Source organism: Micropterus salmoides, unplaced genomic scaffold (genome assembly GCF_014851395.1).
Source record: "Micropterus salmoides isolate LMB-PRFRI ecotype aquatic unplaced genomic scaffold, ASM1485139v1 Ms_hic_scaffold_2353, whole genome shotgun sequence".
In the NCBI taxonomy this organism is placed as follows: Eukaryota; Metazoa; Chordata; class Actinopteri; order Centrarchiformes; family Centrarchidae; genus Micropterus; species Micropterus salmoides.
In genome coordinates, this window is record NW_024041544.1 from 1 (window position 1) to 25,000 (window position 25,000).

General features: G+C 40.7%; 4 protein-coding genes across 6 annotated transcripts; 2 read left to right on the forward strand and 2 right to left on the reverse strand.

The window, feature by feature from the left end:
• Positions 1-1,266: 1,266 nt before the first annotated feature.
• On the forward strand, positions 1,267-6,219 carry LOC119918691 (sodium-dependent phosphate transporter 1-B-like; the record flags this gene model as incomplete). The annotated part of the gene is given in 6 exon segments (XM_038739435.1): positions 1,267-1,386; positions 2,679-2,957; positions 3,136-3,775; positions 3,898-4,083; positions 4,199-4,283; positions 4,511-6,219. Coding segments are annotated over 6 exon segments (1,466 nt in total), but the record flags the coding sequence as incomplete, so codon positions are not given.
• Positions 6,220-10,583: 4,364 nt separating this feature from the next.
• pcyox1 (prenylcysteine oxidase 1) lies at positions 10,584-15,806 on the reverse strand. Of its 3 annotated transcripts, none has more exons than XM_038739439.1 (7): positions 15,524-15,806; positions 15,169-15,301; positions 14,364-14,570; positions 14,081-14,255; positions 13,748-13,959; positions 12,946-13,098; positions 10,584-12,821 (listed from the first exon to the last, which is right to left on the reverse strand). In XM_038739439.1, the coding sequence occupies exons 2-7, from the start codon at positions 15,287-15,289 to the stop codon at positions 12,151-12,153; spliced, it is 1,539 nt and encodes a 512-aa protein (XP_038595367.1). In that variant the 5' UTR covers positions 15,290-15,301; positions 15,524-15,806; the 3' UTR covers positions 10,584-12,150. The 3 variants fall into 3 exon arrangements, with proteins under 3 accessions (XP_038595367.1, XP_038595364.1, XP_038595366.1); XM_038739436.1 differs by having other exon boundaries at positions 12,151-12,821; positions 15,528-15,806; XM_038739438.1 differs by having other exon boundaries at positions 12,151-12,821; positions 15,437-15,806.
• A 1,697-nt stretch (positions 15,807-17,503) lies between these two features.
• On the forward strand, positions 17,504-20,088 carry fam136a (family with sequence similarity 136 member A). Its single transcript, XM_038739441.1, has 3 exons — positions 17,504-17,779; positions 17,909-18,049; positions 19,304-20,088. The coding sequence occupies exons 1-3, from the start codon at positions 17,693-17,695 to the stop codon at positions 19,490-19,492; spliced, it is 417 nt and encodes a 138-aa protein (XP_038595369.1). The 5' UTR covers positions 17,504-17,692; the 3' UTR covers positions 19,493-20,088.
• Positions 20,089-21,363: 1,275 nt separating this feature from the next.
• Positions 21,364-24,922, reverse strand: LOC119918693 (germ cell-less protein-like 1; the record flags this gene model as incomplete). The annotated part of the gene is given in 3 exon segments (XM_038739440.1): positions 21,364-23,196; positions 23,315-23,402; positions 24,777-24,922. Coding segments are annotated over 3 exon segments (375 nt in total), but the record flags the coding sequence as incomplete, so codon positions are not given.
• Positions 24,923-25,000: the final 78 nt, after the last annotated feature.

Below are 25,000 nucleotides of genomic sequence, written 5' to 3' on the forward strand. Positions count from 1 at the left end.
CAAACCAGTCACTGTGACAAAGAGTCATGTGAATGTTGTCAGGCCCCTTTGTCGTTCTCTGGGTCCTTTTTTTTGGTTTGTTGAATCCCCTGGGGTGTTACTGTACTGTTATGTCAAGCTGAGTCACACCTGCCTCTGGATGTCTGGCTACATGTGACCCGATGTACTCTAGTGAAAGACTGGAGCCTCAGCTGTTACAGAGCCTCTTTCCGTTTTTCCTCTTATGCTTTTCCAGCCCTGAAAGGAGCGAGCTTCCATTGCATAACTAAGTAAACATCAGTTCGGTCCTCTGTAGTCTCATGATTCAGTGTGCGTGACTGTGGAGAAAGTACACCGCCGACTCGCCCTCAAATGAACACGGTGACCAAGACACTTATCTCTTAGCCTTGGCCCTCATTTCCTTTTTGTTTATCTTAAACTTCCCAAACATTCCCAAGCTAGTGGAAGTGGTGTTTTTTTTTCTTCTTTTTTTTTTTTTTGTGTGTTTTTGATTATGCACGGCCAGAGTCACCTCACCAGAGGTGGTGGTGTTGGAATTTTCAGCAGTTTTGTTTTATCCCAACCACACTGCTGATTTGCATCCTCTCTGTATGACAAAGATGACGGTTTCCACAGGGAAATAGTTGCTTTCTGCCAGCATGTGCTGCATTATAGCTACCTCTGCTGCACCAGCTTTGCTGCAGTCTTGGCAAGAGGGTGCCCTCATTGCTACAGCAAACAGCTCTAGTGAATGACTCCTTTTTCTCCTTAAATAATGTCTCCTTTTTAAGGAGAACTCATTGTCTATGTGCCGTGTTAGCAGTGCATTTTAGGGTCACAGTGACATTTTGCTCTTTCACCTGTTTTTGCATTTAATAGTTCACATCTAGGGGTACAAATGATTTCCATATTTAACTAGGACGTGGCACAATAAGGCAATACAGTCATGCTTGTAATGCTAACAACCAGGGCCAAACTATCACACACATGGTCAGATGTTTTTGTTAAGCTATAGATCTATCCCTATACTTCATTTTCTTTCATTGGTGCCATTTAATGATTTAAATAAAAATAAATTTCTTCTGATTATAACCTGATGTTGTCTTCTAAAGCTAGGTAAAATGTAAGACAAGATAATGTCCACAAAACTGCTCAGTTTTAGGTTTGTCAGCTTTCTGTGTTGTCCACTAAGAAGGGTAGCACTTGCTGCCTTGGTTTTTAAAATTGCCTTTCTCTATTTGCCTTTGTGTGTGTGTCTGATTCTGTCCATGGCACCTGGCCATTCAGTGCTGGGATTTGACAAGATCCCTTGGTGGGGCACCCTGCTCATCTCGTTGGGCTTCTCTCTGCTGACCGCCACTGTTGTCTGGTTTATTGTCTGCCCTCGCCTCAAGAAGAAGATTGCACGTAAGTTACATTATGTTTCTCATTTTTGGCAGCCTGATGACTCTGTTTTCAAATCCCGGTCACCGGTTTCTTCACTTAAGCTGTTGGACAAGTGAGGGATTTAGCATTGCACATGTAACCTCAAACTATTCACACTGAAGGCTCATATTAATCCAGAAAATGGAGCTCAGGGATATTTTGTCATAATGGAGTCAGCCTAATGAAATCATCCAAAAATATTGTCACCAGTTTTTGTTCTCTAATCCTGGATTAAAGTAAACCCAAGAGCCATTGGCATAGACACACCAATAGTGTCGCTTTGGTGTTGATGGGGAACACCATTCATTTTAACCTTCATGAATGTACTTCCTCTATTGTTAACAATACAGTGCTTTTGTATTCAGTGGTCCCTCATAATGGGTTAAGTTTCTGCTTCTTAGTTACTGCATGAGCAGTCTTATGTCAGATTACAGAATAGCTAAATAGCCCCACATTATTTTGCAAAACATAAATTAAAATCTATTAATATGCCTAATATATTAAAATAGATTACGCATTTTAGTTATAGTAGTTTACATTGTTTACAATGTTCATATACCTGTTTATTGTCAGAAACGGTATATCTTAAAATATTTTGAGTGATGGTGACCTTACCTGTCAAGTGTTGTCTCTTATAGTAACAGAGAAACAGCAGGTTTATCTGACCATGTATCATCTGTCTAGATCAGCCACCATTGAGTAGACAAGCAGCCTAATTTGGGTCAAAGTGATCCACTAATTGGTCTTTACCCCTTGACTAAAATAGGTTGACTTAAGGTGTTGACATGGCACTTGCAGTGCATGTGTGGGGAGAAAACTGAAGGTTACTGACTGCTTCACCTTCAGCTTTGAACAGTTAGGATCATGCAATGTGGCCAACTGGTCAGAAGACTCATAGGATTATCTCATAATAAGAATATATTATTATATAATGGCACTCAGTATCTGATTCACTTTAAACAAACAATTGTCATGTGAGCCACAGGCTGTGTGGAGTCTTATCGTCTTTCAGAAGTCAAGCCGCTAGCGGTAATGTAAATATGTTCCTTGTAAGTTCATAATCCATTTCTGCTCCTGTGAGTACAGGCTCACTTTTGAACAGTGGTAACGTTTCATATATAGGACAAAAGGTTTTTCTCTCCTTATGCAGTTCTTACACTCCCTAAAGCATAGGTTGAAGGAAACACGTGCTGTGCTAGTATTTTTCTGCTGTACTGTGTATATGTTTGGACATCTCCCAAGCAATATCTCATACCAGCTCCTCCCCCTACTAGGAGATATCAAGTCTTCCAGCCCCTCAGAGAGCCCCCTGATGGAGAAGAGGGAGCTAAGAGAGGCCCACTGTCCAATCCTGAAACAGACTGCCAAGGAGACCTCTATGCCCACCACCCCAGCTGTCAATCAAAGCCCCTCTGCTCAGCCCCAGGCTGCCCCTGAGGAGCGGAGGGTGGCGTTTGACATCGGAGATTCTGATGATCTTGACAATAAGGAACGCAAGGTGGCGTTTGACATTGGAGATTCTGATGAGACGGACTACAGCATTGCAAATGGTGGTAAGTGTGCAAAGAACAACATTGTTTGTAGATCTATATGTAATATGGTTATGTAGATTAATGGTATGCAATGGTGAAGTGACTCTGTACTGTCGATATTCATGAAATGACACACATGAAGTTGCTACAACTTAAGACTTTAATACTATGCTTATTTTTTTGGTACCCCTTTCTGCAGCTCCTAAACAAGTTGAATCAGTCAGTCAGGTCCAAGTCAACAACCAGGAAGTCCACCACAGCAATGGCTCCGCAAATACTCCCAATCAGGTCCAATTCAACAACCACCCTCAGTTCAACAACAGGCCGGCGCAGATTCCAAGTAACGGTTACAGCCAATACCACACGGTCCACAAGGACTCTGGCCTCTACAAGGACCTACTGCACAAGCTCCACCTGGCCAAGGTTGGTGACTGCATGGGCGAGGGGGGCGACCGACCTATCCGACGCAACAACAGCTACACCTCCTACACCATGGCCATCATTGGCATGCACGGAGACTTCAAGCACAAAGAAGGGGAATATCGTGCCAGCGAGGATGGCGACAAGGGCCCAGTGTCAGGTGGTCAGGACAGGAAGCGCGTGCGTATGGACAGTTACACTAGCTACTGCAATGCTGTGGCAGAGCACACGACTCCTGAAGCTCTGGGAGAGAGTGATGTGACACTAGAAATGGGTAAGGAGGATGCAGGTAGCAGCCAAACCTCTCTGGATGATGATGGCCTTGAAGCAGACAAGCCAGAAGTAGCGACTCTCTTCCAGTTCCTCCAAATTCTCACCGCCTGTTTCGGATCCTTTGCCCATGGAGGAAACGATGTTAGGTATGCAGATTCCTTCACGATCATTTTAATCAACCTGATACTTGACATGCTGTTGACATTTTTACTTATCACAATTCAACTCAAAGTCAGCATCTTTCCTAACCTCATTGTTTCCTCTGCAGTAACGCCATTGGGCCGTTGGTAGCTCTGTGGCTAGTTTACACAACCAGTAGCGTGACTTCAAATGAACCCACTCCCATTTGGCTGCTGCTGTATGGTGGCGTTGGCATCTGCGCTGGACTCTGGGTGTGGGGTCGCAGAGTGATCCAGACTATGGGCAAGGACCTTACCCCCATCACGCCCTCAAGGTATAGACTGTGCAGAATCAGTTTCTCCTTAGCCATAAAACCACATCCTCCTCAGATATTACAAGTCTCAGACACATCCACCTAAGACAGTGTTGTTGTTGTTATTCCCCTGCAGTGGTTTCAGCATCGAACTGGCCTCAGCCCTGACTGTCGTGGTAGCCTCTAACATTGGCCTGCCTGTCTCCACCACCCACTGCAAGGTAAGCTGGTCAAACACTGTGGTCTGGGAGCTAGACTGAGACACGGTAAGAGATTATTTTTAGTGTGAGGGAAGCTACATTAAACAGGAACCCAGTCTGATGCATAGGCCAAATGTGGAGCAACTTTCTCTTCAGTAAGATATTATATTTTTGGTATGCAGGCGACAATTTAAAGTCTCAAAATTTGAGGAAGATGATTGGATTTATGACAACTGCTGTGTTTCCAGGTGGGCTCTGTGGTTGCAGTAGGATGGCTGCGCTCAAAGAAGGCCGTAGACTGGCGTCTGTTCAGAAACATCTTCATGGCTTGGTTTGTGACGGTGCCCATTTCTGGCCTGATCAGTGCCGCCATCATGGCAATCTTCATCTATGGCATCCTATGAGTATTTGGGCGCACCCCAAGCAGGGGAGGAGAAAGAAACCGCTCCAGTGGCACCAGACGGAAAGGAGTAGGAAGGCCAAAATATATCGCTTACCTCAAGCCAACAACTTTGGAAGAAAAGGAAAAAAAAAAATAGAAATGTTTGGAAGGACTTGTGATATGGGCCTGTGGTTCTTGGCTGCATCATTTTCAACCTAGAATTTGCTGTTTGTTCTAGTTGGGCAACATTACTTCCAGGGGAAGCCTGCATTTCTTTATTCTGACTTGCTTTTTCATATCTCATCATTCTGTAAAGAGTTAATCTAAAAGCATCAACTGTTCTTTTTTTCTAATACTGAATCTTCCATTTATCTTATTTAGCAATTATGTGTATACAACCATGCTCTTTTTAATTTTGTTATGTTAGAAAGAAATGAACAATTAAAATGCAGTATTAGCCTTTGCAGATGTAACTCCAGTCATAACACATGCTGAAAGTAATGTGGATTTTTAGGTGAGGAATGAGGTTATTGGTGTGCATGTGCGTGTTTTCCGCCAGTTCAAAGTATTTATTAATGAATTCATGTTTTGCATTTGGCTTCCTTGTATCCCCTAAACTGGGACATTACTTTTCCTCTTGTTATAGAACAACATTCAACTCTAAATTCAGAGAGGTTGGTTACAGTGTTTTCTACCATTACTTTAAATTATGCGATCACATTAACAGCACTGCAGTTTTATCTATGTGACACACACATCGGAGTAATTTACAATGGTAGAAGCACGAATCGTACGCACTGGATGACCACCTGCAGAATGATATGTGAAATACTGTATCATTAGCATAAAAAGTCAGCACACTTCTGGTAGGAAATGACAACGCCCTGATAGTTTAAGTCAGTGAAATATCTGTGATCCAGGTGTTTCATGTGAATCCCTTGAGGCTCTACATTCTTGATCAGCGCACACACATCTGCCTGAAATAACATGGTTACTTTAATTTGAGAACTGCAACAAACCAGAATGTCAAATGATGCAAAAACATGCTCTCAAACAAGACCTTAAGTCTCCTGTTAAAACTTGATTGCATCATCCTTGATGGTTAAATGCTTTAGGCCTGCTTCAGCCTGGTTTTTCTAGTTCACTTGGATCAGCCACTTCCAAGTATTTTTTTTTTTTTTTTTTTCTGTGAATTTGTACCTGGCCAGACATTTAGTTTGCTCTAGCTTGCCTCTTTCTCCTTTAGCCTCAGAGGCTGAATAAGGTTGTAAATCAGGAGGAACAAAAAACCTAAAACTGGAAGTTATCTAATGGGGTGGTTTGATGTTGAGCTGATCTGGTCTCGTATTTGAATGACAGCAGACATATGTTGCATGCCAACAGTGTTTGGTCACTGGGCTGCAGAACTAAATGCATTTCAGACCTATAGATGCTGTAGTTGCCTTATTTGTTTTATTTTCCCTTAGGTACCAAAGAAAATAGGGTTTTGTTTTTTAAATGCACATCAACATACTCTAGTCCACACTGTTGGATTTAAAAAAACAAAACAAAAAAGCAAATAAAAATGGGAAAATACTGGTATCAAACTTGTCTTTGTGTCCCAAAATGCAATAATGAAATACTGCATAACAGAAGCACTTTTCCATAGCATATAATACAAAACAAAAGACAAGCTGTACAGATAGGTGGAATAGTTCCCATTTATTTGACAGTAAGCTCAGTGCAGCTCAGGCACCGGGTGATGAGTGAGTGTTGGGATCGGCATGCTGCTATGTTTTCTCACTCCTCCAGTACATCTGTGACGCAGGGACAGACAGAAAGGATTCCTTTACGCTAGCTTTACATTGCAAACACCACAATTCAGTAGTTTTCCAGGTAGTATATAAATCACATCCTCTAGGTTTTTCCTCATATGACTCACTCCTATTACGCAGATACTGATGGATGATGAGTGCTCTAGTGTGTCCTTTTACTGCGATAAAGCACAAAGCGAGGCCTGTTCTGTCCCCAAAGGATCGGGGTGTACTGCTACAGGTTGCTTTTGTCTTTTTACACCAGTGCATGAAGGTTTTCATTCTCACAAAAAATGACTTCTAACCACAGAATCAGAAAATTCAGTGACCTTGGATCAATTTTAAAACAATCACTTCAGCATCTTTTAGGGCAGGGGCACTGCATCCTTGGTCTTAAAATAACCAGAAGCAGATGATACAGTATAAATCAAGCACAATAAGCACCTGGGGACAGACGTCTCGGAGTGCCCTGGATTCTTGTCCTAGATTTACTTGCATACAACAAAGACTGTGTTGAAATAAACAATCCTAGCATCTTATTTAGAGGTAAAGCAGTAAACAGATTTTATCATTCTATCATTTTTATCATTGGAGTGATTTGAATATCTCCAGAACAAGTTTTGTTTTGACTGTTTCGATACATGAAATATGACAACAGTTTTAGAGTTTTTACAAGCTGCTGAGCTGTACATGTGTAATTGCTCTTGAGGCATTTTACTGTTTACGTGACGCTGAACCTAACCTATAAAGGTCTAAATCTAGCTGAGACTGGCTATGACCAGCTATCATTGCACAACCTACAATTTAACTTTCATTGTGTTGCTCAAAACAGTTCAGCACAGATTGCCTCAGCAGGTACAAGGAGTCCTCAAAAAAAATGTCATGACTGAACTCATCCGCTGTTTAGGTGGATCTTTATGGTAAATCATCACTGATGTATGTGTGTAGCATTTAGAAATTTTCACCTTGTTCCCTGGTTGAATCCTGACTGACTTCATCTGCAGAGGAGAAAATGGGGAAATGGGGAGTTACAGCAAGTAATTACAGTGTGGGATTCATAAGCACATAGTGAGTGGCCATTTTACTTAAACTTACCCGAACTGCTCACAGTCTCTGTCACCGCCTCGTGGTGCTCTGGGAAGACATTGAAATGTACAAACAAAAAAACTGGACATTTATAATCTTTCATATCCCATTAAACAGTTGTGTACTATCTGTCTTTAAGTCTAAATTAAAGTTCTTCAAATAGTTTAGAACAGAAAATATTATTTAACATTCATGAATAATGAGGATAACTAGTTTAAAAAGAAAACAGTGCAATTAGTCACATCTCATAATGCAGTGCTTTAATAATTATTATTTGTAGTGTTTTCCCATCTCTATCTTCGTAAACAAAAAATCTAAAAGACTGTTAGAATGACAAAAGATGAAATTACAGCCTTATTGTGCTGAAACCTTATGTCCAAAACTCACCTTGTGCTTCTTCAGAGGATTCTGATTCTGTGGTTAACACTGGAGAGAAATCAGCCACAAGATGATATTTTACAACTCTGTGTCCTGTGAGATCCAGTTCTTTTCAGACTTTTGTCCTTCTTTGCCATCTACAGGCTACTATTTGAACAGTAAAACCTCTCTTACCTTCATGAGCCGCAAGGTCAGAGTTCCCAGCTCCCTCTGCTGGAGGAGGATTTCACAGTTAATGTAATGCTGAATGTCAGGTGCAGAAGGATCATGTGTTAATAAAGCCAGCAGGATGTTGTTTTTTTACATACCTGTGTTGTCATTCTCCACTTCAATATGCTCCTCCACTGTTGGAAACAGTTCAATAGGTCATTCTAACACAGCCAATACGTGTTCAGGTATCCATTGTGTGATTGAGTATAACTTACCAGATCCATTTTGAGCAGCCTCTGTATCAAAAAGATTTAAAAGACTACATCACCAACTGCACCTTCATCAGACGTTATTAGTTTTCAATGAGGTCATAGGTAGTATGGTTACTCTTACCAAGGTAGCGGGTGTCCTCATTCTGTTCCTCTGTAACTAAAAGGGTAAAAAAAAAAAAGAAAAAAAAAGTGGATTAAAGGTATATTTGTCCATGAAGTTACCTAATTTCGGTTTAAGGTCATAGCCCTGGACTTTGGTCAAACTTACTGTTCATCTGAGCCGGCTCATTCTTTTGAGCGGCCTGAAACTCCATCTGATCTGAGAGGACAGAGCCAAACGAGAAAATAAACAGTTTGTGTAATATTGAAAGCGAAGACATTAAGTGTTACAGATAAATAGATAAATTCATAAACATAACTAAATAAATTCTCAAAACTGTCTGGTAGGTGGCTTTAAGAACCGGTCAGTTTCCCTGTGTCATAAAAGAAATGAAAATGTAGCCACTCATGCTGCCAGGTTAATTAACACACACACAGACATGAACATAAACCATAATGAAACATATCAAACTGGAGCCCTGCATTGTACCTATTTTCTGCAGTTCAGTTAGCCCATCTGCATGAAAAAAAAACAAGACATTTGGGTTGAAATCGTTTTCGACACATATCACATATAATATCTCTTACATAATTATTATTATTGTTGATACATTTATTATAGCTAACAATTTCTCACCGTGCTGAGTGACTTCTTCCTCTGAAGATTCCAAAGATGCTGAGAGAGCTAGAAGTCATAAGTACATGAATAAATGTATAACTGAAAAACTAACGTAGTTAATCTGTAAATGAACAACAATGAGTTTTCTACAGTGGCACAGTCACGGCAGGGTAACTTTACTCATATAGTATGTTTCATACACAGAGGAGGCTCGAGGTGTTAAAAATAAAGAAGTTTAAAAAGACACAGATAAAAGTAAAACATTTTTAAGTATAAAGTGAAACTCTAACGGAGAGTACAATTTCAATTAAAAGCAGATGTAAAGAAATATCAAGCCTTTTTTTCATAATAGTTACAGCTGGGGAAAACCTGACATCTTCTGGTAGTTTGTTCCAACAGTGGATCGCACTATGACTAAATGCAGCTTCACCACGCTCATACACATTATGAAGCAAATATATATAAAAACAAAACAAAAAACATTTTGTCATCAGATTATAACCACTCAACCTCCATCAATGTAAATTACTGTCACATTTTTACTCCCTTGAAAATCATAAACATAGCATTTATACTCCTTACCAGAGTGAAACGCTGCCACAGTGAGGAAAACAAATAGCGGCACTAGGAATCTCATCTTGGCTGCTGGTCTGGTTGAGGAAGATCTGGGGTGTTGTCAGTTTACAGCCTCTTATATCTTCAGTCACATCACATGCTTTGCATGGACAGGCGGCTCTGGTACCATTGTCCCTCCCTACCTGAGGGGACAGCTGGGTGGCACATCACCACACAGACGTATCCTTATTCAGGCCGTCAATGCCACCCATTGTTGGCCCTTCAGTCACACGGGCCTTTATTTAGGATGTTACTGTGTCTGATTTTAAAAAAAAACCCAACAAAAACAAATGGGAGTCCTAGCATCCAAGCTGAAAACAATGTTAATTTCCTTTTAGCAATGGAAACTGATCTCACTGCACATCCTTGGCTTATGAATGATGGGTCACAATGTCACTCAGTAAGACAATTCCTCAATTAATCATGCAGATCACAGAGAGAAAGCAAACAGCTGCTGCTATTCCACTCGTCTCCTCTGTTCTTAATGTGTCACTAAAAGCATTCGAGAACATTTCACATTTCTCACAACCTGAATGAGGATAGTGTGAAAGTAAAATGGATTTTAAAGTGAAAAGAGATAGAAAGAAATCAAAACAAGAGCACAAGTTGGGTAAGAGATTCTAATATAAAGACTAGATTAAAATAGTCATAAACATCACCATCACACACTTCATCTACGGAGCAAAGTGAGATTGATATGGGTGCAGTATGTCTTGAGGTGGGATTCAAACAAAACTTCATCAGGCCTTTTTCTTTTCAGCTGAATGCTTTTGAGTAAAATGTCAAATAAGAGCACAAAGCAGAAAAGGTCTCATCACTTTATTGTGACTGTAAACACTTGCAAAACATACAGTGTGTGTGTGTGTGTGTGTGTGTGGGGGGGGGGTTCAGTATTGTTTGAAATCAAATTCAAGCGTACATCAAAAGTTTAGATTTGTAATGAAAGGCCTCATTTTATTTGTGCAGAAGAAGCCAGTCTAAATACTCCACATGCTTCTTCAAACGGGACTTATCAAATTAATTTCACAATTTATTACATATTTTTGCTACAGTACAGCATATACTCGTGACCAGAAAACTTCATTCAAACATCTAGGATAATACACCTCTCAAAGTGCTTAAGAAACAATTAGTAAACTATACTTTTCTTCCGAAAGTGGCTGAAGAACATGAAAGTGATCAAAGTAGTACTTCCAAGCCACATCTGATAAATCACAGTCCAGAAAATAGATTCTCCTCCATATATTACAACAAAATACAGAAACGCATCATACTCTTTTCAGTTTGGTCCTGGTGCCTGACCCGATGGCAAATTTCACATCGTTAAAAAAAAAAAAGACACCTGAGGGACAAAAGATGTCTAAAATTATAGGGAGGCTTATCATCTAATAAAGATGTAAACCAATTACTCTGATATCTTTAAGGCACAATCTTAGTTTTAAAATGCTGAATTCTGTTACCTCGTCAGTGTGATTAGATAATAGTCGTATTAATATCAAATTGTACGGGGAAAAAAATGGACTTGTTTATAGTTTTCATAACTCACATCAACGACATCTGATTTACAAAGAACATGTCTTGGTGGCGTGACTCTCTTGCTGGCAGCTGAAACATATACAGTGGGCTGCTGCAGAGGTAGAGAGACTGAGAAATCAATCAAGACAAGAACATATCTATATTGACAAACATTACGCAAGATTTTGGCTAAAGAAGGTTGGCCAAAAAGCTGATTTCCTAGACGTTAGCTGTACTGTGTTCATAACAGCAGAAATGCACATAACAAAATCTAAAAATACATGTATTTAAGACACTCGTGTAGACAGAGGAACACCTAATGTGTGTCTATCCTGCAGTGCAGCATGGTTCAGTGATTACAAAATTCAGCACAGTGCAATGTTGATCCACCTTATAATGTAATTTGTGCTGCTGTTGCTGGTGAATGGAGAACTTTGGATACTGTTAGGGTGATTAAAGGATATTGCCGGTTGGTCTTTTTTGTTTTTTTTTTTCATCTTTCCCCCAATGTACTCTCACCAAGTTACCTGCTGAGATCTGGGAAAGCTGAGACATTGTTAAAATAAAAAGGAAACAAAACCCCATGTTAGCCAGACTTGCATGGAAGAGATGATAAACAACCAACAGTTTACAGAACGACTCCCTGGTTCAACTTTAAAATATCATATTTGAAGTTGTTGTGTGCGCGCAGGCAGTTTTTCTGTGCAATGAGCGATTATCTACTTCCAAAAAAAGCGGTCCTGATAATCTGGTTGAACTGCTGTTTACAAGCTGTTTGACTGCTTCCCAGATCTCAGCAATTACGTTGATTAGTAAAAGGTAGAAACGATGACCAGGACTATGTTGTTTATGTTTAAAGAGGTCAGAGCATCCCAGATACCTGATTACAGAGATGGGCTTCGCGCTGACAGGAGTGTTATTACGGGCATGTGGGTTTATACTCGATTGATAGGGTTTTATTGCTTTTGGTTCTCCCTTTTCAGAGCTCCCCTCTCAGCCGGGTGTGCAGGTCCTCCTGGTCGATCTTGCTGTTCTGTCCGTGCCAGCGGTGATGTGCCAGCAGGGCCACGTTTCTGGCAGAGATGGCGCTCATCTCCATGGCACTAGCCGCCCACTCCACAGCGTTGACGTAGTACAGCCGGTCGTGCAGGATGAAGGGAGGGGTCCTACGGTGCGGTGGGTGGTAAGAAGGATAAGCCAGCCATGGCATCTCGGACACTGAATCATAGGAGAGGAATATGTGTTGCAACTGCTCCTGGGACAGCAGCTGTTGGGAGAACACCTTCCACACTTTGGTCTGGCTGGCAGGGGGTCGCTTGTAACCCTTGGGGATGTGCACGGGGTCGAGAGAGCTAAGGCTGTTGATGACAGAGTCCTTTGAGTCCATGGTGAGGACTTCGGACACGGTGAACTCGGAGGCCGGCTGTGTGGTCCCGAGGTAGGACATGTTCAGCAGGCCGTGGACCAGAGTGGAGACGGTCTGGTGGTAACGCCCAGGGTAGTGAGATGGGATTGGAGGGGAGAAGCCTGGGAAGCTGATGTCAGACTTTCCCTGGTGAAGCGGTGTTGCTATTACCACTATGTCGTACAGAGAGTGTGCTGAGCCGGATTCTCCAACATAATTCACCTCGTAGAAACTGGCCGTGGTGCCTGAAAACGGGAGACGGAGGGAAGTTAGGATAAAATGTTTGACAGTGAAAAAATGTGAACACACACATGAGAAGAGAAGTGAGAGAAAATGACCGGTTCTGTACCAAATGAATGTGAAAGGTACCTGTCTTGGATGGTCGAACCTTGACTGAAATGGAGGTCACTTTGGCAGGGATGAGCTCACTTTTGCTGTGGTACAACAGACCTGAGCACACTCTCTTATTGCCTCCATCGACAGCCCACAGGCCTGAGTCTGCTCCTGCTAATGACACTGCCCCTAGAAGACAGGACATCCAGTACCAAGGTATTATTATCTCCACCAGATGTCCGCAGCTAATCTCTACTACTGCAGCCCTCAGCTTAATATTTTTTGTGCACATTCATGACTGTATGCTCAAGGACCTCTCACGGATGCAGTGATTCACAATATTTGGAAAACACATGTTAGTGACTGCTCTATTTTATACCGCCATTGACTGACTCCACGTGATCAACAACTGCTTCATTACATTTATTCATTTAGCTGACGCTTTTATCCAAAGCATCTTGCAATTGCTTTGGAGGTTGCATGCCTCTGGAGCAACTAGGTGTTCAGTGTTTTGCCCAGGGACACATTGGTGGATGTGCGTCACAGTGGGGAATTAAACCTGGATCTCTCACACCAAAGGCATGTGTCTAACATGAAATGGTTGCAGTTTGGTTAGGTTTAGGAAACAGTCATGCTTTGGGTTAGCTAAGTCAGTTAAGGTATATACATAAAGTAAGTTATCCTACGTCCGTAAGTTAAACTAAGTCAACGTTGACTTTTGGTTTCACGCTGGACACGCTGTCTCCTGGGTGAAAGTCATTGTCAGCCAGTGTTTGTTAAGTGCGCTGCTCTAGTGAGAGGTGACGAACCAGTACGAACTCGTACACTGTAAACATACCCACGAAGCCATTGATGCGGACACTTTGGCCGTAGTTGACACGGGTGATGGGTGCAACGACATCGTTGAGGAAGATCTGCGAAAATCCTTCGCCCATCATCGCTTCCTCCAGGGTCTGATTCACTAGGGTAAGAAAACTATCGCCACCCATGGCATGCAGGAGCCTCTCCACACTGGAGAATGCGTAACTGTACTGCTGGTACTGGTAGATCCTGCGAATAAAAGGACTGATCAAAACATCCAACAGTACAAGGAACAGCAACTCTGTGTTGATATTCCAGGCTCTCGTGCTAAAAGAACGAGGTTTTGAAGCCATGACAACCGTTTTCTCACCTCATAAATTTGTCCAAAATACTCTCCACCCACATCTGCATTCGAAGAAAGTTGAACCCATATCGCCAGAGTATGCGCAAGAAATTCACTATAAACCAGTCACTCTCTTCAAACGTGAGCTCCTTTCCATCAAAGATTGCCATTTTAGAGGGGACATCTGTCCTCTGAGGAATACCTGAAAAAAACAAAACAGGAAGCTTGTTTCAAATATACTCGATTGCATACTAATTATGGTTTAATTACTCATGTATTTAGTATTTATTTAGGGAAATGTTGATTTTACCTAATTTTTCAATGAAGTGCTTCATGTGTAGGTTCAGAGGATGGATCACAGAGCCTCCCATCTCATACTCATAGTCTCCTAACTTTACTGTTGCTAGTCGCCCGCCAACTGCGCCAGGTTCAAACACATCAATCTTGACCGCCGCTCCAAACTCCTGCCTCAGGTAATACGCTGCAGCTGTACCACCAATGCCTGCTCCGACCACAGCTTTAAAGGAGCAATGACAACAGAGTAAACCAACCTTGCAACAGGCTCATTTCTTTTGAGCTTAATGCATGTGTTTATGAGTCAATCCAATTCACGCTATCTGCTCAGAGATTTGGGGCTGCTTTATTCCTCCTCCTTTTCTTAGCAGTGAATCTCATTTTACAACTCAATGACAAATAAATCTACCTTGTACTAATGAATTTGACAATCTTCCCTCTGGGAACTACAGGATTAGAATTAGCATTAAGGGTATTTTACTGAAAGTGCCACCAAATAACTATTACTATCTAATTTACTCAAATATAATATTATAGAATGTATGCAAATGATGATATTCTCTTTGGTAAGTGTTATGTTAATTGACTTGACAACTTTTGTCAAGCAGTTGTGGTTGGTTGAGATGGTTGAGATCCAAGTGAGGTCTCACCCACAAATATATATATGAACCCTCTATTCTAAGCATCCTGGGGAGGATAATGCTCATCTATCCCCCAGTGAAGCAAACTTGATAGAGGATGGAAACATCAGAACAAATTGAGAAAGTAGTTGCAGAAAATAGGGCTTCTGGGTTTTTACATGCACCCTGGGACTGGCTTACCTATCTTTTTGGGCGGATCTTGCAGCTCTGGGGCTGAGGCTAGACTTCTTCTCCCAGTGTGCCAAAGCCCCAGTAACAGCAGGGCTCTCAGTGACAGGGTTCGTGGATTCATTCTAGGCATCTAGTAGGACATCTGTACAAGAGGAAAACACACGATCTATGATCAGTTTCGCTAATGACTTCCAGTCAACAGTCACGATCGGGTCAAAGATTACACTCACAGGGTTTCAGACTCACGCAAAGAATAACAAAGTAAATATATACATAACTTTTTATACAGCCGAGGCCAACGCTATCATGTCTAATATTTTAAACTGATAAGTGTTCAGTGGTACAGTGGACGGCGAGGACTCACTAACGTTATGTCAAATGTCACAACAGGAGGGCTGCTGTTGATCCAGAAGTGACGTTAACGTTAGCCGTTAACAGATGACGGTGAAAGTTCCGTTAACAATTACTGTTACACTTAAGATAACTTCGTCGCCCGGGAAGACGTCCCCCTATCTACTTAAACAGACAACTGAACTGTCAATAAAAAGCACAAGGAGACTACAAGAGACAATAACAAACTAAAGTTGTTTTACAGTTTGGTCACGTCGGAGCACCGTGAACGTCTCTAAATATTGCAACACACTTCCGGGCACGCTTACATTCGACTTTCACAATAAAAGCTTAGTAAATGCAAACGCTTCACTAAATCTCCTACACACATTTACTGAGGACAGTTAACAATAATTCCTTGTAAAGCTGCATATATTTCGTTTAATTTTGTCTGCAAAGATGACAAGATAAGAAGGTTGCTATCTTTATTTTACAATATCCTAACATTGCCTCATAGCCTATATATCTTTTGTTTAATCAGGTAATATAATCATATGGGGAGGTGATAGCGCAATGGATTAGACACATGCCTTTGGTGTGAGGGACCTGGGTTTGATTCCCACTGTGACCCATCCACCGTTGTGTCCCTGAGCCCCTAGTTGCTCCAGAGGTGTGCGACCTGATATAAATAGCAATTGCAAGTCGCTTTGGATAAAAGCGTCAGCTAAATGTATATCAGTCAGTCAGTCATATCACCCAAAGTTAAAGATCTCAAGACATGTTTATAAGGCATAGCCTGCAGAAAGCCCTGCTGTGATGTTTTTCCCCCCAGATAATAGTTAGATAATAGTAGTAAAATTCTACTCAATACTGAAATATGTTTCCTTTCAAAATATTAACTGCTAGACACAAGGGGTGATGGCTGAAACTCAGATTTAAGGTGAGCACAGAGTCTGCGTATAGCTCATTCTGCACTGTGAAGGTCAAATATACAAGTGACACATTTTTTACTTGGGAGGGGGGCTTCAAACATGTGCGGTATCAAGAGGTTTGCCAGTCCTGAGTAGGTATGGTGAATAGTAGTAGTGTAGATTTTTTAAACATAAAATGATAGTGTGTAGTTCTCTTGTTTTTGCTAGTGAGGGCCAGCTTAACTCTTCAGTGTAATATTTATATCCTGGCACGATGATAAAATGCATCAAGTTGAACGAGAGGACTTGGTTGCCAACCATACAATGGTTTTCTCATCTTTAAGAGAAAAACATGATTTATTAAATATTTAAGGTAGGACAACTAAACTCAACATCAGTAACATTGAGGCTAAGAATGGCAGTGACATATAAGCTGGAATTTTTGATTCTTAAGAATAAAATCGTACTTATATTCATTCATTCAGAAGAAATTCAGAAATGTCCGAATATTTACTAAGGCAAACTATCATTTATACAGGGCTTGAGATGGAGAAGAGCCGAATATAATATATATAAGACTGTGTCATTTGCATAAATAATGTCTATCATAAGCCTGTATTGGAGTACTATTATTAAAGGTCTGTAAATAAGGGACAAGCACAATAATACCTTGTGGTACAACCATAGTTTTTACAGTGGAGGTGAGCCTCATCAAAGATCATGCTGCAGTTACCTTTCAAAAGTTAACATTTGACATATAATGTTGTCAAGAAATTTAAACAGATTATGAAAATGTAGAATACAATAGTATATACAGTCTATGGTAGAAGCATATATTTAAAATCCAGTTAATGTTTCAGTGTTCTTTTATTTTGAAAGGTCAATTGATCTGTGCCCTGAGCCCTTTTTAATGTGCCTTTTTAAAAAAACTTTTTAGTCGCTGAGCAGAATTTAGTATCTCTTGTAATTTATCGCAAAAATATTGAGAATATTTCAGTGTTTTTCCAATGCTGCTGGTGGACTAAAATCGGAAATCTCATTAAAGTCTGACCACAGAAAACGGAACAGGATATTTTTTTTAACAAACTCGATTGCGGAAGCAAAGCGGAAGTGGTGTAATCGTCTTCTCATCTTGAGCCATGCTTGAATGGAGGTGACCTTAGTTATTATAACATTGTTAAGTACAGACACTTGGGGAGAGCTTTGCAGATACACGTCGTAAGTCCGGTTTAGATGCTAAACTTGTTGTAAATTTTAGCGAAGAGGTTGCTGAGTGAGCAGGACGGACAGAGATGGCAGAGGCACATCAGGCACGCATGCAGACTGTGGTGGAAGACATGGTCCAAAGCCTGGAGAGGGAGCACATCCGTAAAATGCAAGTATGTGTCTTGTCTGTGGACGCGTGGGGTGTGCATGCAGTGCTTTGTTTACCACCCACTTGTTTACCAGTCTGATCTCTGCAGCCATGTACATCCATCACATGTCTTAACTGTGTGTTGTTGCCGCAGGGTCGCATGTTCAGCTGCAGTGCACAGTGCTGTGATCGCTCCACAGACTCCATGTCTCAGGTGCATCAGTGTATCGAGAGGTGTCACACTCCTCTGGCCAGAGCTCAGGGACTGGTCACCTCAGAGCTGGAGAAGTTTCAGGTGAGGGACATGATCTCCTCTTTCCCCTTCAACATGTGAGTGTGTGGCATTTTCAAAAGTCTTTAGGTTGCCAGGTCACAAGCATCAGCTGTTCCAGCATCCTTTCAATGACAAGGCTATATTTAAGTATGGCATGTATTATAATAGAGGGAATATAATCATCTTAATCAAACCTGCACAGACCATGGCTGGTTTAACCTACTTAGGGTTTCTATGGGACCCCAAGTGGGTGGGTTATACTGTGGTAAAAATGTGTCAATGTAAACAAATTAAACAGATGGAATATGCACAATCAAATATTAAAACAGGCCGTTAAGCTAGACAGGCATCACTATTGGGTAACAATTCGGGACCTGTTTGAAGCCCCTTGTCATTTTGTCATCAGTTTATATTGTAATTTTGTGGTCCATATTCACAAAAAATTATCGCATTCAATCAAAAAACACAAAGTATATAAACAGTGAACCTGGGGCTTTTTGCGGCCCTTGAGTGTCTGGGGGCCACTTTGCTCAGTTGGTAATTGAGTCTTGCAGCAGACAGTGCTATTGAAACTACAACTTAACAACAATTGTTGGGAAGGTTACATTTATTCATTATACATTTATACAGAAATATCAACATAACACACAGTTGACAATCATGTCTAAAGTCCAAATGATGTCCACCATTCTCAGTAAACTAATGTCTCTGTTATGTGTAGTGTATTTCCCATGCAAAGCAGTTCAGTTTGGAACCAGTCTTTTTCTATTTACTTACACTCAAATATTCTATATTTTTTCTGACTTATGACATCAAGTCAAAGAAAATAAATTTTTATATTGACATAAGTACTGTAATTCACGTGGGAAAAGCCTTTTTTTTAAATACAGAACTTCCCCATTTTCTGATTGGCCAGTCCTAAAATATAATGTTTTAGACAGAATACTGTAACAAATATCCACAGTATGTACTCTCATCTCCCCTACACTTTCAGCTTGCAAAATAATCTTTTAAACTGAGTAATCACCTGGGGCTCCAGTAGTAAACAATGTCACTTTTGTTTTTTTCAACTATATTTTCAGGCAAAAAGAAAGGGTTGATGAGGGCAACAGAAAACTTAGAGGAAAATGGTCTTTCAAAGACTTATGTAATGGGTTACATATTTTAAGTACATCTAAATACTCATTCTTTCCTAGTATTATTATTATACATATAGACTTATCTGTTTTTTGTAGTAAGTGTAAGTTGTGTTTTCTCTCCTCGTTGCCCCCTCAGGACCGTCTGACCAGATGCACGATGCACTGCAACGATAAGGCAAAGGATCTCTTTGACTCCGGCGCCAAGGAGCCAGCCGTTCGGTCACTGATGGAAGGCTGTGTGGGCAGCTGTGTCGACGACCACATTAACCTGATCCCGAGCATGACCCGAAGACTCAAAGAGAATCTGGACTCTATAGAGAAGTGAGGGTGGCTGTAGTCCGTGCTGTAAACAGCCTGAGCTCTTTACACACCCATACAGCACTCAGCCAACTCGACCGGGAACAGCTGAAGAATTAGAGGGCTGGAACACCATGAAAGGGTGGGGAGAGTTAAGTTTAATTAAAATGGATCATGTGATGCAAAAGATAGTTTTGACAAGTTTTAGAGCCTATGACTCTGAATTTTGGTGTTGTGGAGATTTAAAACTGCTCACTGACATGTGCTAGCATACTATGTGTGATCTACAAACTAACCTCCCCAGGGACTGGGAGCTGACGGCAAGAAAAATCCAGTGATGCACCTGGTGTCACATTATTGCGTATGAACAAGATTCTAGCTCCAAAATGCTTTTAAGAGTGCATTTGTTTTAAACCATCATGGTTTACATGGTGCATCTATTCATGCATAACGTTGTACATGTCCTTAACTCTTCTCTGCCATATTTAATTTGAAGTTTCTCTCCAATATGAGCCCTCTCATCCCTCATTGTTGTTTTTGTTGTCATTGAATTTTTGAGTTCTGTAATTGTCTGACCTCATGGTGAGAGATGTTTATATCTGAATTAAAAGTACTGTAGCTGTATCTGTTTTTGGACTGTACTACCTCCATAATGTCAACATAAGCTCTGCTTACGAGTATTGAGACAAGGCAACCACAGATGCTCATGATGCTTTTGTGACACATTTTAATGGCTGCAAAATAATATTCTCAAAATATACAAATAATGGTACAAGTAAGGGAACACTCTCTGCAGTAGCAGTCTGAGTAACTGCAGGAGAACTTTGTACATGAACAAATACAAGATGTAGTAAACACACAGTAGACCTGATGTAAATCCCACAACCCATTTCATCTCTTCATTTAGAAAAAGTATGATAAATGTCAATTTTACACAATTACGCAACCAATCAAAGGTGAATTGAAAAGCACTCTGAGGAGAACGAGCTATGCACAGGGAGTGAAAGAACAAGATGTCAGTAACCTAGAACATATTGCAGCAAGCCTGAGAATAACAGGCAGCAGATGGAACAAGGTTACTGTAGTGTAATCATAGCCATAATATTGAGGGAACCGTGGCATTGTCTGATAATTACAAAATAGTAATACCAATTGTTTTAGGTCCTTTACATCATATGAATATAGATTCACAAGTGATAGGCCTCAGCCTTGATAAAAGTATACTTTCCAAACTCACAGTAAGAAAGCTCTTCGAAAGGCAAGGAGGGTTTCTACCCAAACTAACATCTAGCAAGGGGAAATGACTGCTGAATTATATTCAAACTTTACTGCGGAAAGCAGACTCTACCGCGGAGCCAAATTAAACCAAATGTTGTGCCACCTACACACTGATCTTTAAGCCACTCTGACAGAAAATACACAAAGGGGTCTCGCTCTGCTTCTTACAGTATTTAGTTTAGACCTTCTGGAAACCCTACCTTTGTGCTTAATTGTCAGATGGCCAGTCAGTGGATTACAAAGGCGTAATCATTACAGGATTAGTCATCATAACAAGGTGATAATGATGAGCTATGAGTAGTCTGAGTGCTTAGAGTAATTTCATATGGGATTATATGGAACATGATGTGACATGACATTAAGAGAATAAAATAGCTGGACAGTATTTCAAATATGTTACTGTAAATATGTCCCAATGAGCATCACTCAAGTAGGAAATCAGGCTTCAGCATAGAGGAAAAGGGAATAATAAGAGTAAGCACCAAAAGGCACCATATTCTCTTCATATTCTGGAGTAAAAATAATAATTTTGGCAGAAGAGTAACTTCTGCAACATCCACAGAAGCATAAAAACACAATTAACTGTGCAGCTGTAGTAAAGACCTATGTTGGAGAAAGAGATCATGTGATAGCACCACAGCCCATGTGAATGGGCGGTTTTATTGGCTGCCGAAGAATTGTATACATATTTTCTTTAGCAAAAAAAATCCATACAAATGAAGTAAAAAAATAAATAAATGCCAAACAAAAATACCTTTAACTTTGTACTTAATGACAGTTACAGTTGCAGCTATATAGGCGAGTAAAATGAGTACATGTCCGCTGAAAATCCCCACATTTACTGGATTTCAAAACCGCATGAGGTAACATCAGAATATCCAAACAAATAGTGACCTAATTAATAGTACAACAACATAATTGCTAAGGTACTTATTGTAGTGACTGGAGCAGTCTAAATATCCTGCCATAATGTGTCAAACAGGGACAAGCTGCACTGCAAAAGAGTTGCAGTGGACACCAGCTGAACACCAGCAAATGGACATTTGATAGTTTTTGTCATATCAGATTTTATAAACAGAATTTTGTATGAAATGCTATTTTACAAAGTCCAAGGGATACTTCATATCGGCTATAATCTGGGATTTTTCCAGGTTGCTGAGCAGGTGGTGGACTGAAGCCTGCAGCAGCTGGTCTGGTGTAGAATTGCACGGAGACACGTCCAACTTAACTAGGGTTAAATAGTGATAAAACACAGGCTAAAACTTCTGCTTTTCTGCATCTATCAGTTAATTTTACACAATTCAAAAGTGAGGTCTGTTGAGTGTAGTCACTGACCGTGCAACTTTTCTCACCGCGACACGGGTGAGGAAAGCTCCTTGAACAGTGCAGGTATGACGATGAACCCATCTCCGCTGATAATCAAACAGCAGCAGGTGGTAGAGATGCAGTGTCAGACTTTAATTTAGTCTGTTTACAGCTTTTTGGCAGAGATTGTCAAATACCTATTCCATTTGGATTCAGTCACAAGTCATGTGAAATGTGTTTTTTTTAGTCTAGATTGACACTGTTGGTATAAGCGGCATATCATCTGCTTGCAATACAAAAAAGTGTGCCGGTTAAAAATGGAGTGGAAAACATGTCCACTCGTCTCATAACAGCACTGTGCTGGTCAAGTTTTCGAGCGAAGGGCTCCCACAGTCTACATTGCCCGTACGAGCACCAGGCTTGAAACTTCCCATATGAGTCAGTAAAGGTCTAGTTTCACCCTCTGGTGCTGTTCCCTTATGATCTTTCCATTTTCCAGGGGGATGATGACCCCATTCACACTGAAAAAACAATTCCAGTGGTTTCATTAACATAAGCAAAAAGTCAAACCTGTCCATGGTCTTCACAATCACCAGATCTAAACATTATGTAGTCACTATTTAAATTTGTGAGGTGCACAGTCCAAAGCAGCTTTCCACTCTCTCCCAAGGCGTGGAGGTTCACCATCTTGAGAAATGGTGCAGTGCAGACAGTGCATGACAGAGGTCAAAAGTTTCAAGCTGCTCTGAAGCAAAAGGGTGGCCTAATCCCTCCTGGCCACTGTAACGTATATTTTATATATCATTTCTCTGAATGTGCCAAAACACTGATTACATAGATACAAAACATTTTCCCTAAACATGTTACTGAGTTACGTAGCATGCAAATGGTATGTCCAATGTCATGTCAGTGATGATAAATGTGGCAGTGGATTGTACATACAAAGCTTGTGTCAGTGTCCCAGAGTTCCCAGAGGAATAGTAGCAGTTAATGGCTGCTGAATGGGCATCAAGACACGCTGCGAGCAGTGCTTTCTTGTTCTGAGGAATCTGGACGGTGGTCCGAATGAGGCGACGTATACAGGAAGTTACAGCACACATAGAGGGGGAATGATAACAACCGGCTGTCCAGGTTCATCACCACATACTCCTGAGTCATTGAAGGTAAAGGAAGAATATTAAAGAAGTTAAGAACAGCATTTTCTGCTATTATATATTGACATGAAAATACATCTGTCTACATACACAGGTTAACAGTGCCTACTGACCTGGTCTTTTTCAAGGGTGAGAAGTTGATAACCTGTTGAGCGACTGCAGACCAGCTTTCCACGGCTGTCAAAGGAGGCGAGACGTAACCTGAACAAGTAAAAATTGTCAAAAGGTAGGTAAAGGTGTTCAGATTAGATTAAAGCTGAAGATACATACACATTGTTTTTAAAGGAATCATTTGAGATTATCTAAAAATCTACAATACACTTTCATTTGCTTTCTTGTAGGGCTGGACCGAGCATTTGAATATTTGATCGTAGGGTACACATTCCATTTTAAATTTTGGGATTCGAATATTGATTTTTTTCCCCCTGCATGTCACATCCACCCACAGCAGTGAACGTAACGTTCCAGTTCACATCAAAGGGAATACAAAATGAAGCCCTTTTCTCTGTGGGAGCACTTTAAACTGAGTGATAACAATTGCAGTGTGACAGTTATGGCGTGAACATTTAGGCTATTAAAAAAAAAAAGAAGCTAAAAGCGAATTTTACACAATAACTTGTTGTTACTTTCTGATACCAGAAACGGTGCTCATCTCGTCTGCTCTCTCTGGACCCCCGCCTGGTTATTATATTCCCCTGATCGGTTCTGGACCTGCTCTGCTCAGCCTCTGGACTCCCTGCTACAGTTCCCTCTGCTCTGCACTGCAGCCACCAACCTGGTTTTGCAACATCTAGTATTCCAGTCTGCCTCGCTCTTCCCCGGCTCAATTTCCTGATCACTTCAACACCGCAATAAATATTTCTCTTTTATCCAACTCCAGTCTCCTCCCTCTCTTAGTCCTGTATTTGGGACTACTAGCCTAGCCGTAAGAAAGGTTAAACACAACCTTTTGTTAGTAATAACGTGCTGTTAAAGAAACAAAGCGCTCTCTCTTTTTCTCTCTCTCTCTCTCTCTCTCTCTCACACGCACACACAGTCCGTGACCGCCGTTCTGTCTGATCTCTCCCCCATCAGGTTTCTCACTCACTCATGTCATTGCCAGAACTTTTTGGGCATTCATCTTTCTGTTGTTCTGCTTTAATCTATGAAATACATAGCTGTATCTCGTGAGTAAATAAGATTAGAGTATTATAATTAATGATTAGACTACTACTTACAGTGAATTGATTATTGCTTAATTATTAGAGAGGTATGACAGCAACTACTCATTATTTCCACATCAGATTAAATTTGTACACAGTAAAATACTACAAGGTTGCCAGTTCTGTTGCAACTTAGTTCATCCTGAACTTTGTATGTTTCTATTTGTTTGTAAAGCAACTTCAACAAATGCTATATTACTAAACTTAAAACTCATCTTCCAGAAGAGTTACTCTTTACCCTAAATTATACTTATCATTTGTATTGTCTAGTTTACAAAATGATCATCTTAGTTTGCTTATTTAAAATCCATAATACTGACATAACTGCAGGCAGTTTTTACGTAAATGTTCAAAGGCTGACTGCACTACAGACCTGTATGCCAGGTGCCTTCGAGGTTGTAGACTCACAGCGCCTCCACATGGCTGACTCAGAGTATTTCTTTTGAAGACTATGAAACGGTTTGTGTAGGTCACCAGCAGGTCAAAACCAAAGTTAAAGCCTGTCCAACGCCAGCAGTACTGAGGAGAGGAAAATATTAGGGTTTTTTTCTGTTGAAATTAAACAAAATACATAAAAGTTACTGTAACAACAAGACT

Coding starts and splice junctions, on each gene's coding strand:
- pcyox1 (XM_038739439.1), bottom strand. CDS start 15,289: ATGCCTAGAATGAATCCACGAACCCTGTCACTGAGAGCCCTGCTGTTA. Junction 14,256..14,363: donor GCACTTCATTGAAAAATTAG/GTAAAATCAACA, acceptor TGTTTTTTTCAG/GTATTCCTCAGAGGACAGAT. Junction 13,099..13,747: donor CCGCATCAATGGCTTCGTGG/GTATGTTTACAG, acceptor CCTGTCTTCTAG/GGGCAGTGTCATTAGCAGGA.
- fam136a (XM_038739441.1), top strand. CDS start 17,693: ATGGCAGAGGCACATCAGGCACGCATGCAGACTGTGGTGGAAGACATG. Junction 17,780..17,908: donor AGCACATCCGTAAAATGCAA/GTATGTGTCTTG, acceptor TTGTTGCCGCAG/GGTCGCATGTTCAGCTGCAG. Junction 18,050..19,303: donor CAGAGCTGGAGAAGTTTCAG/GTGAGGGACATG, acceptor TTGCCCCCTCAG/GACCGTCTGACCAGATGCAC.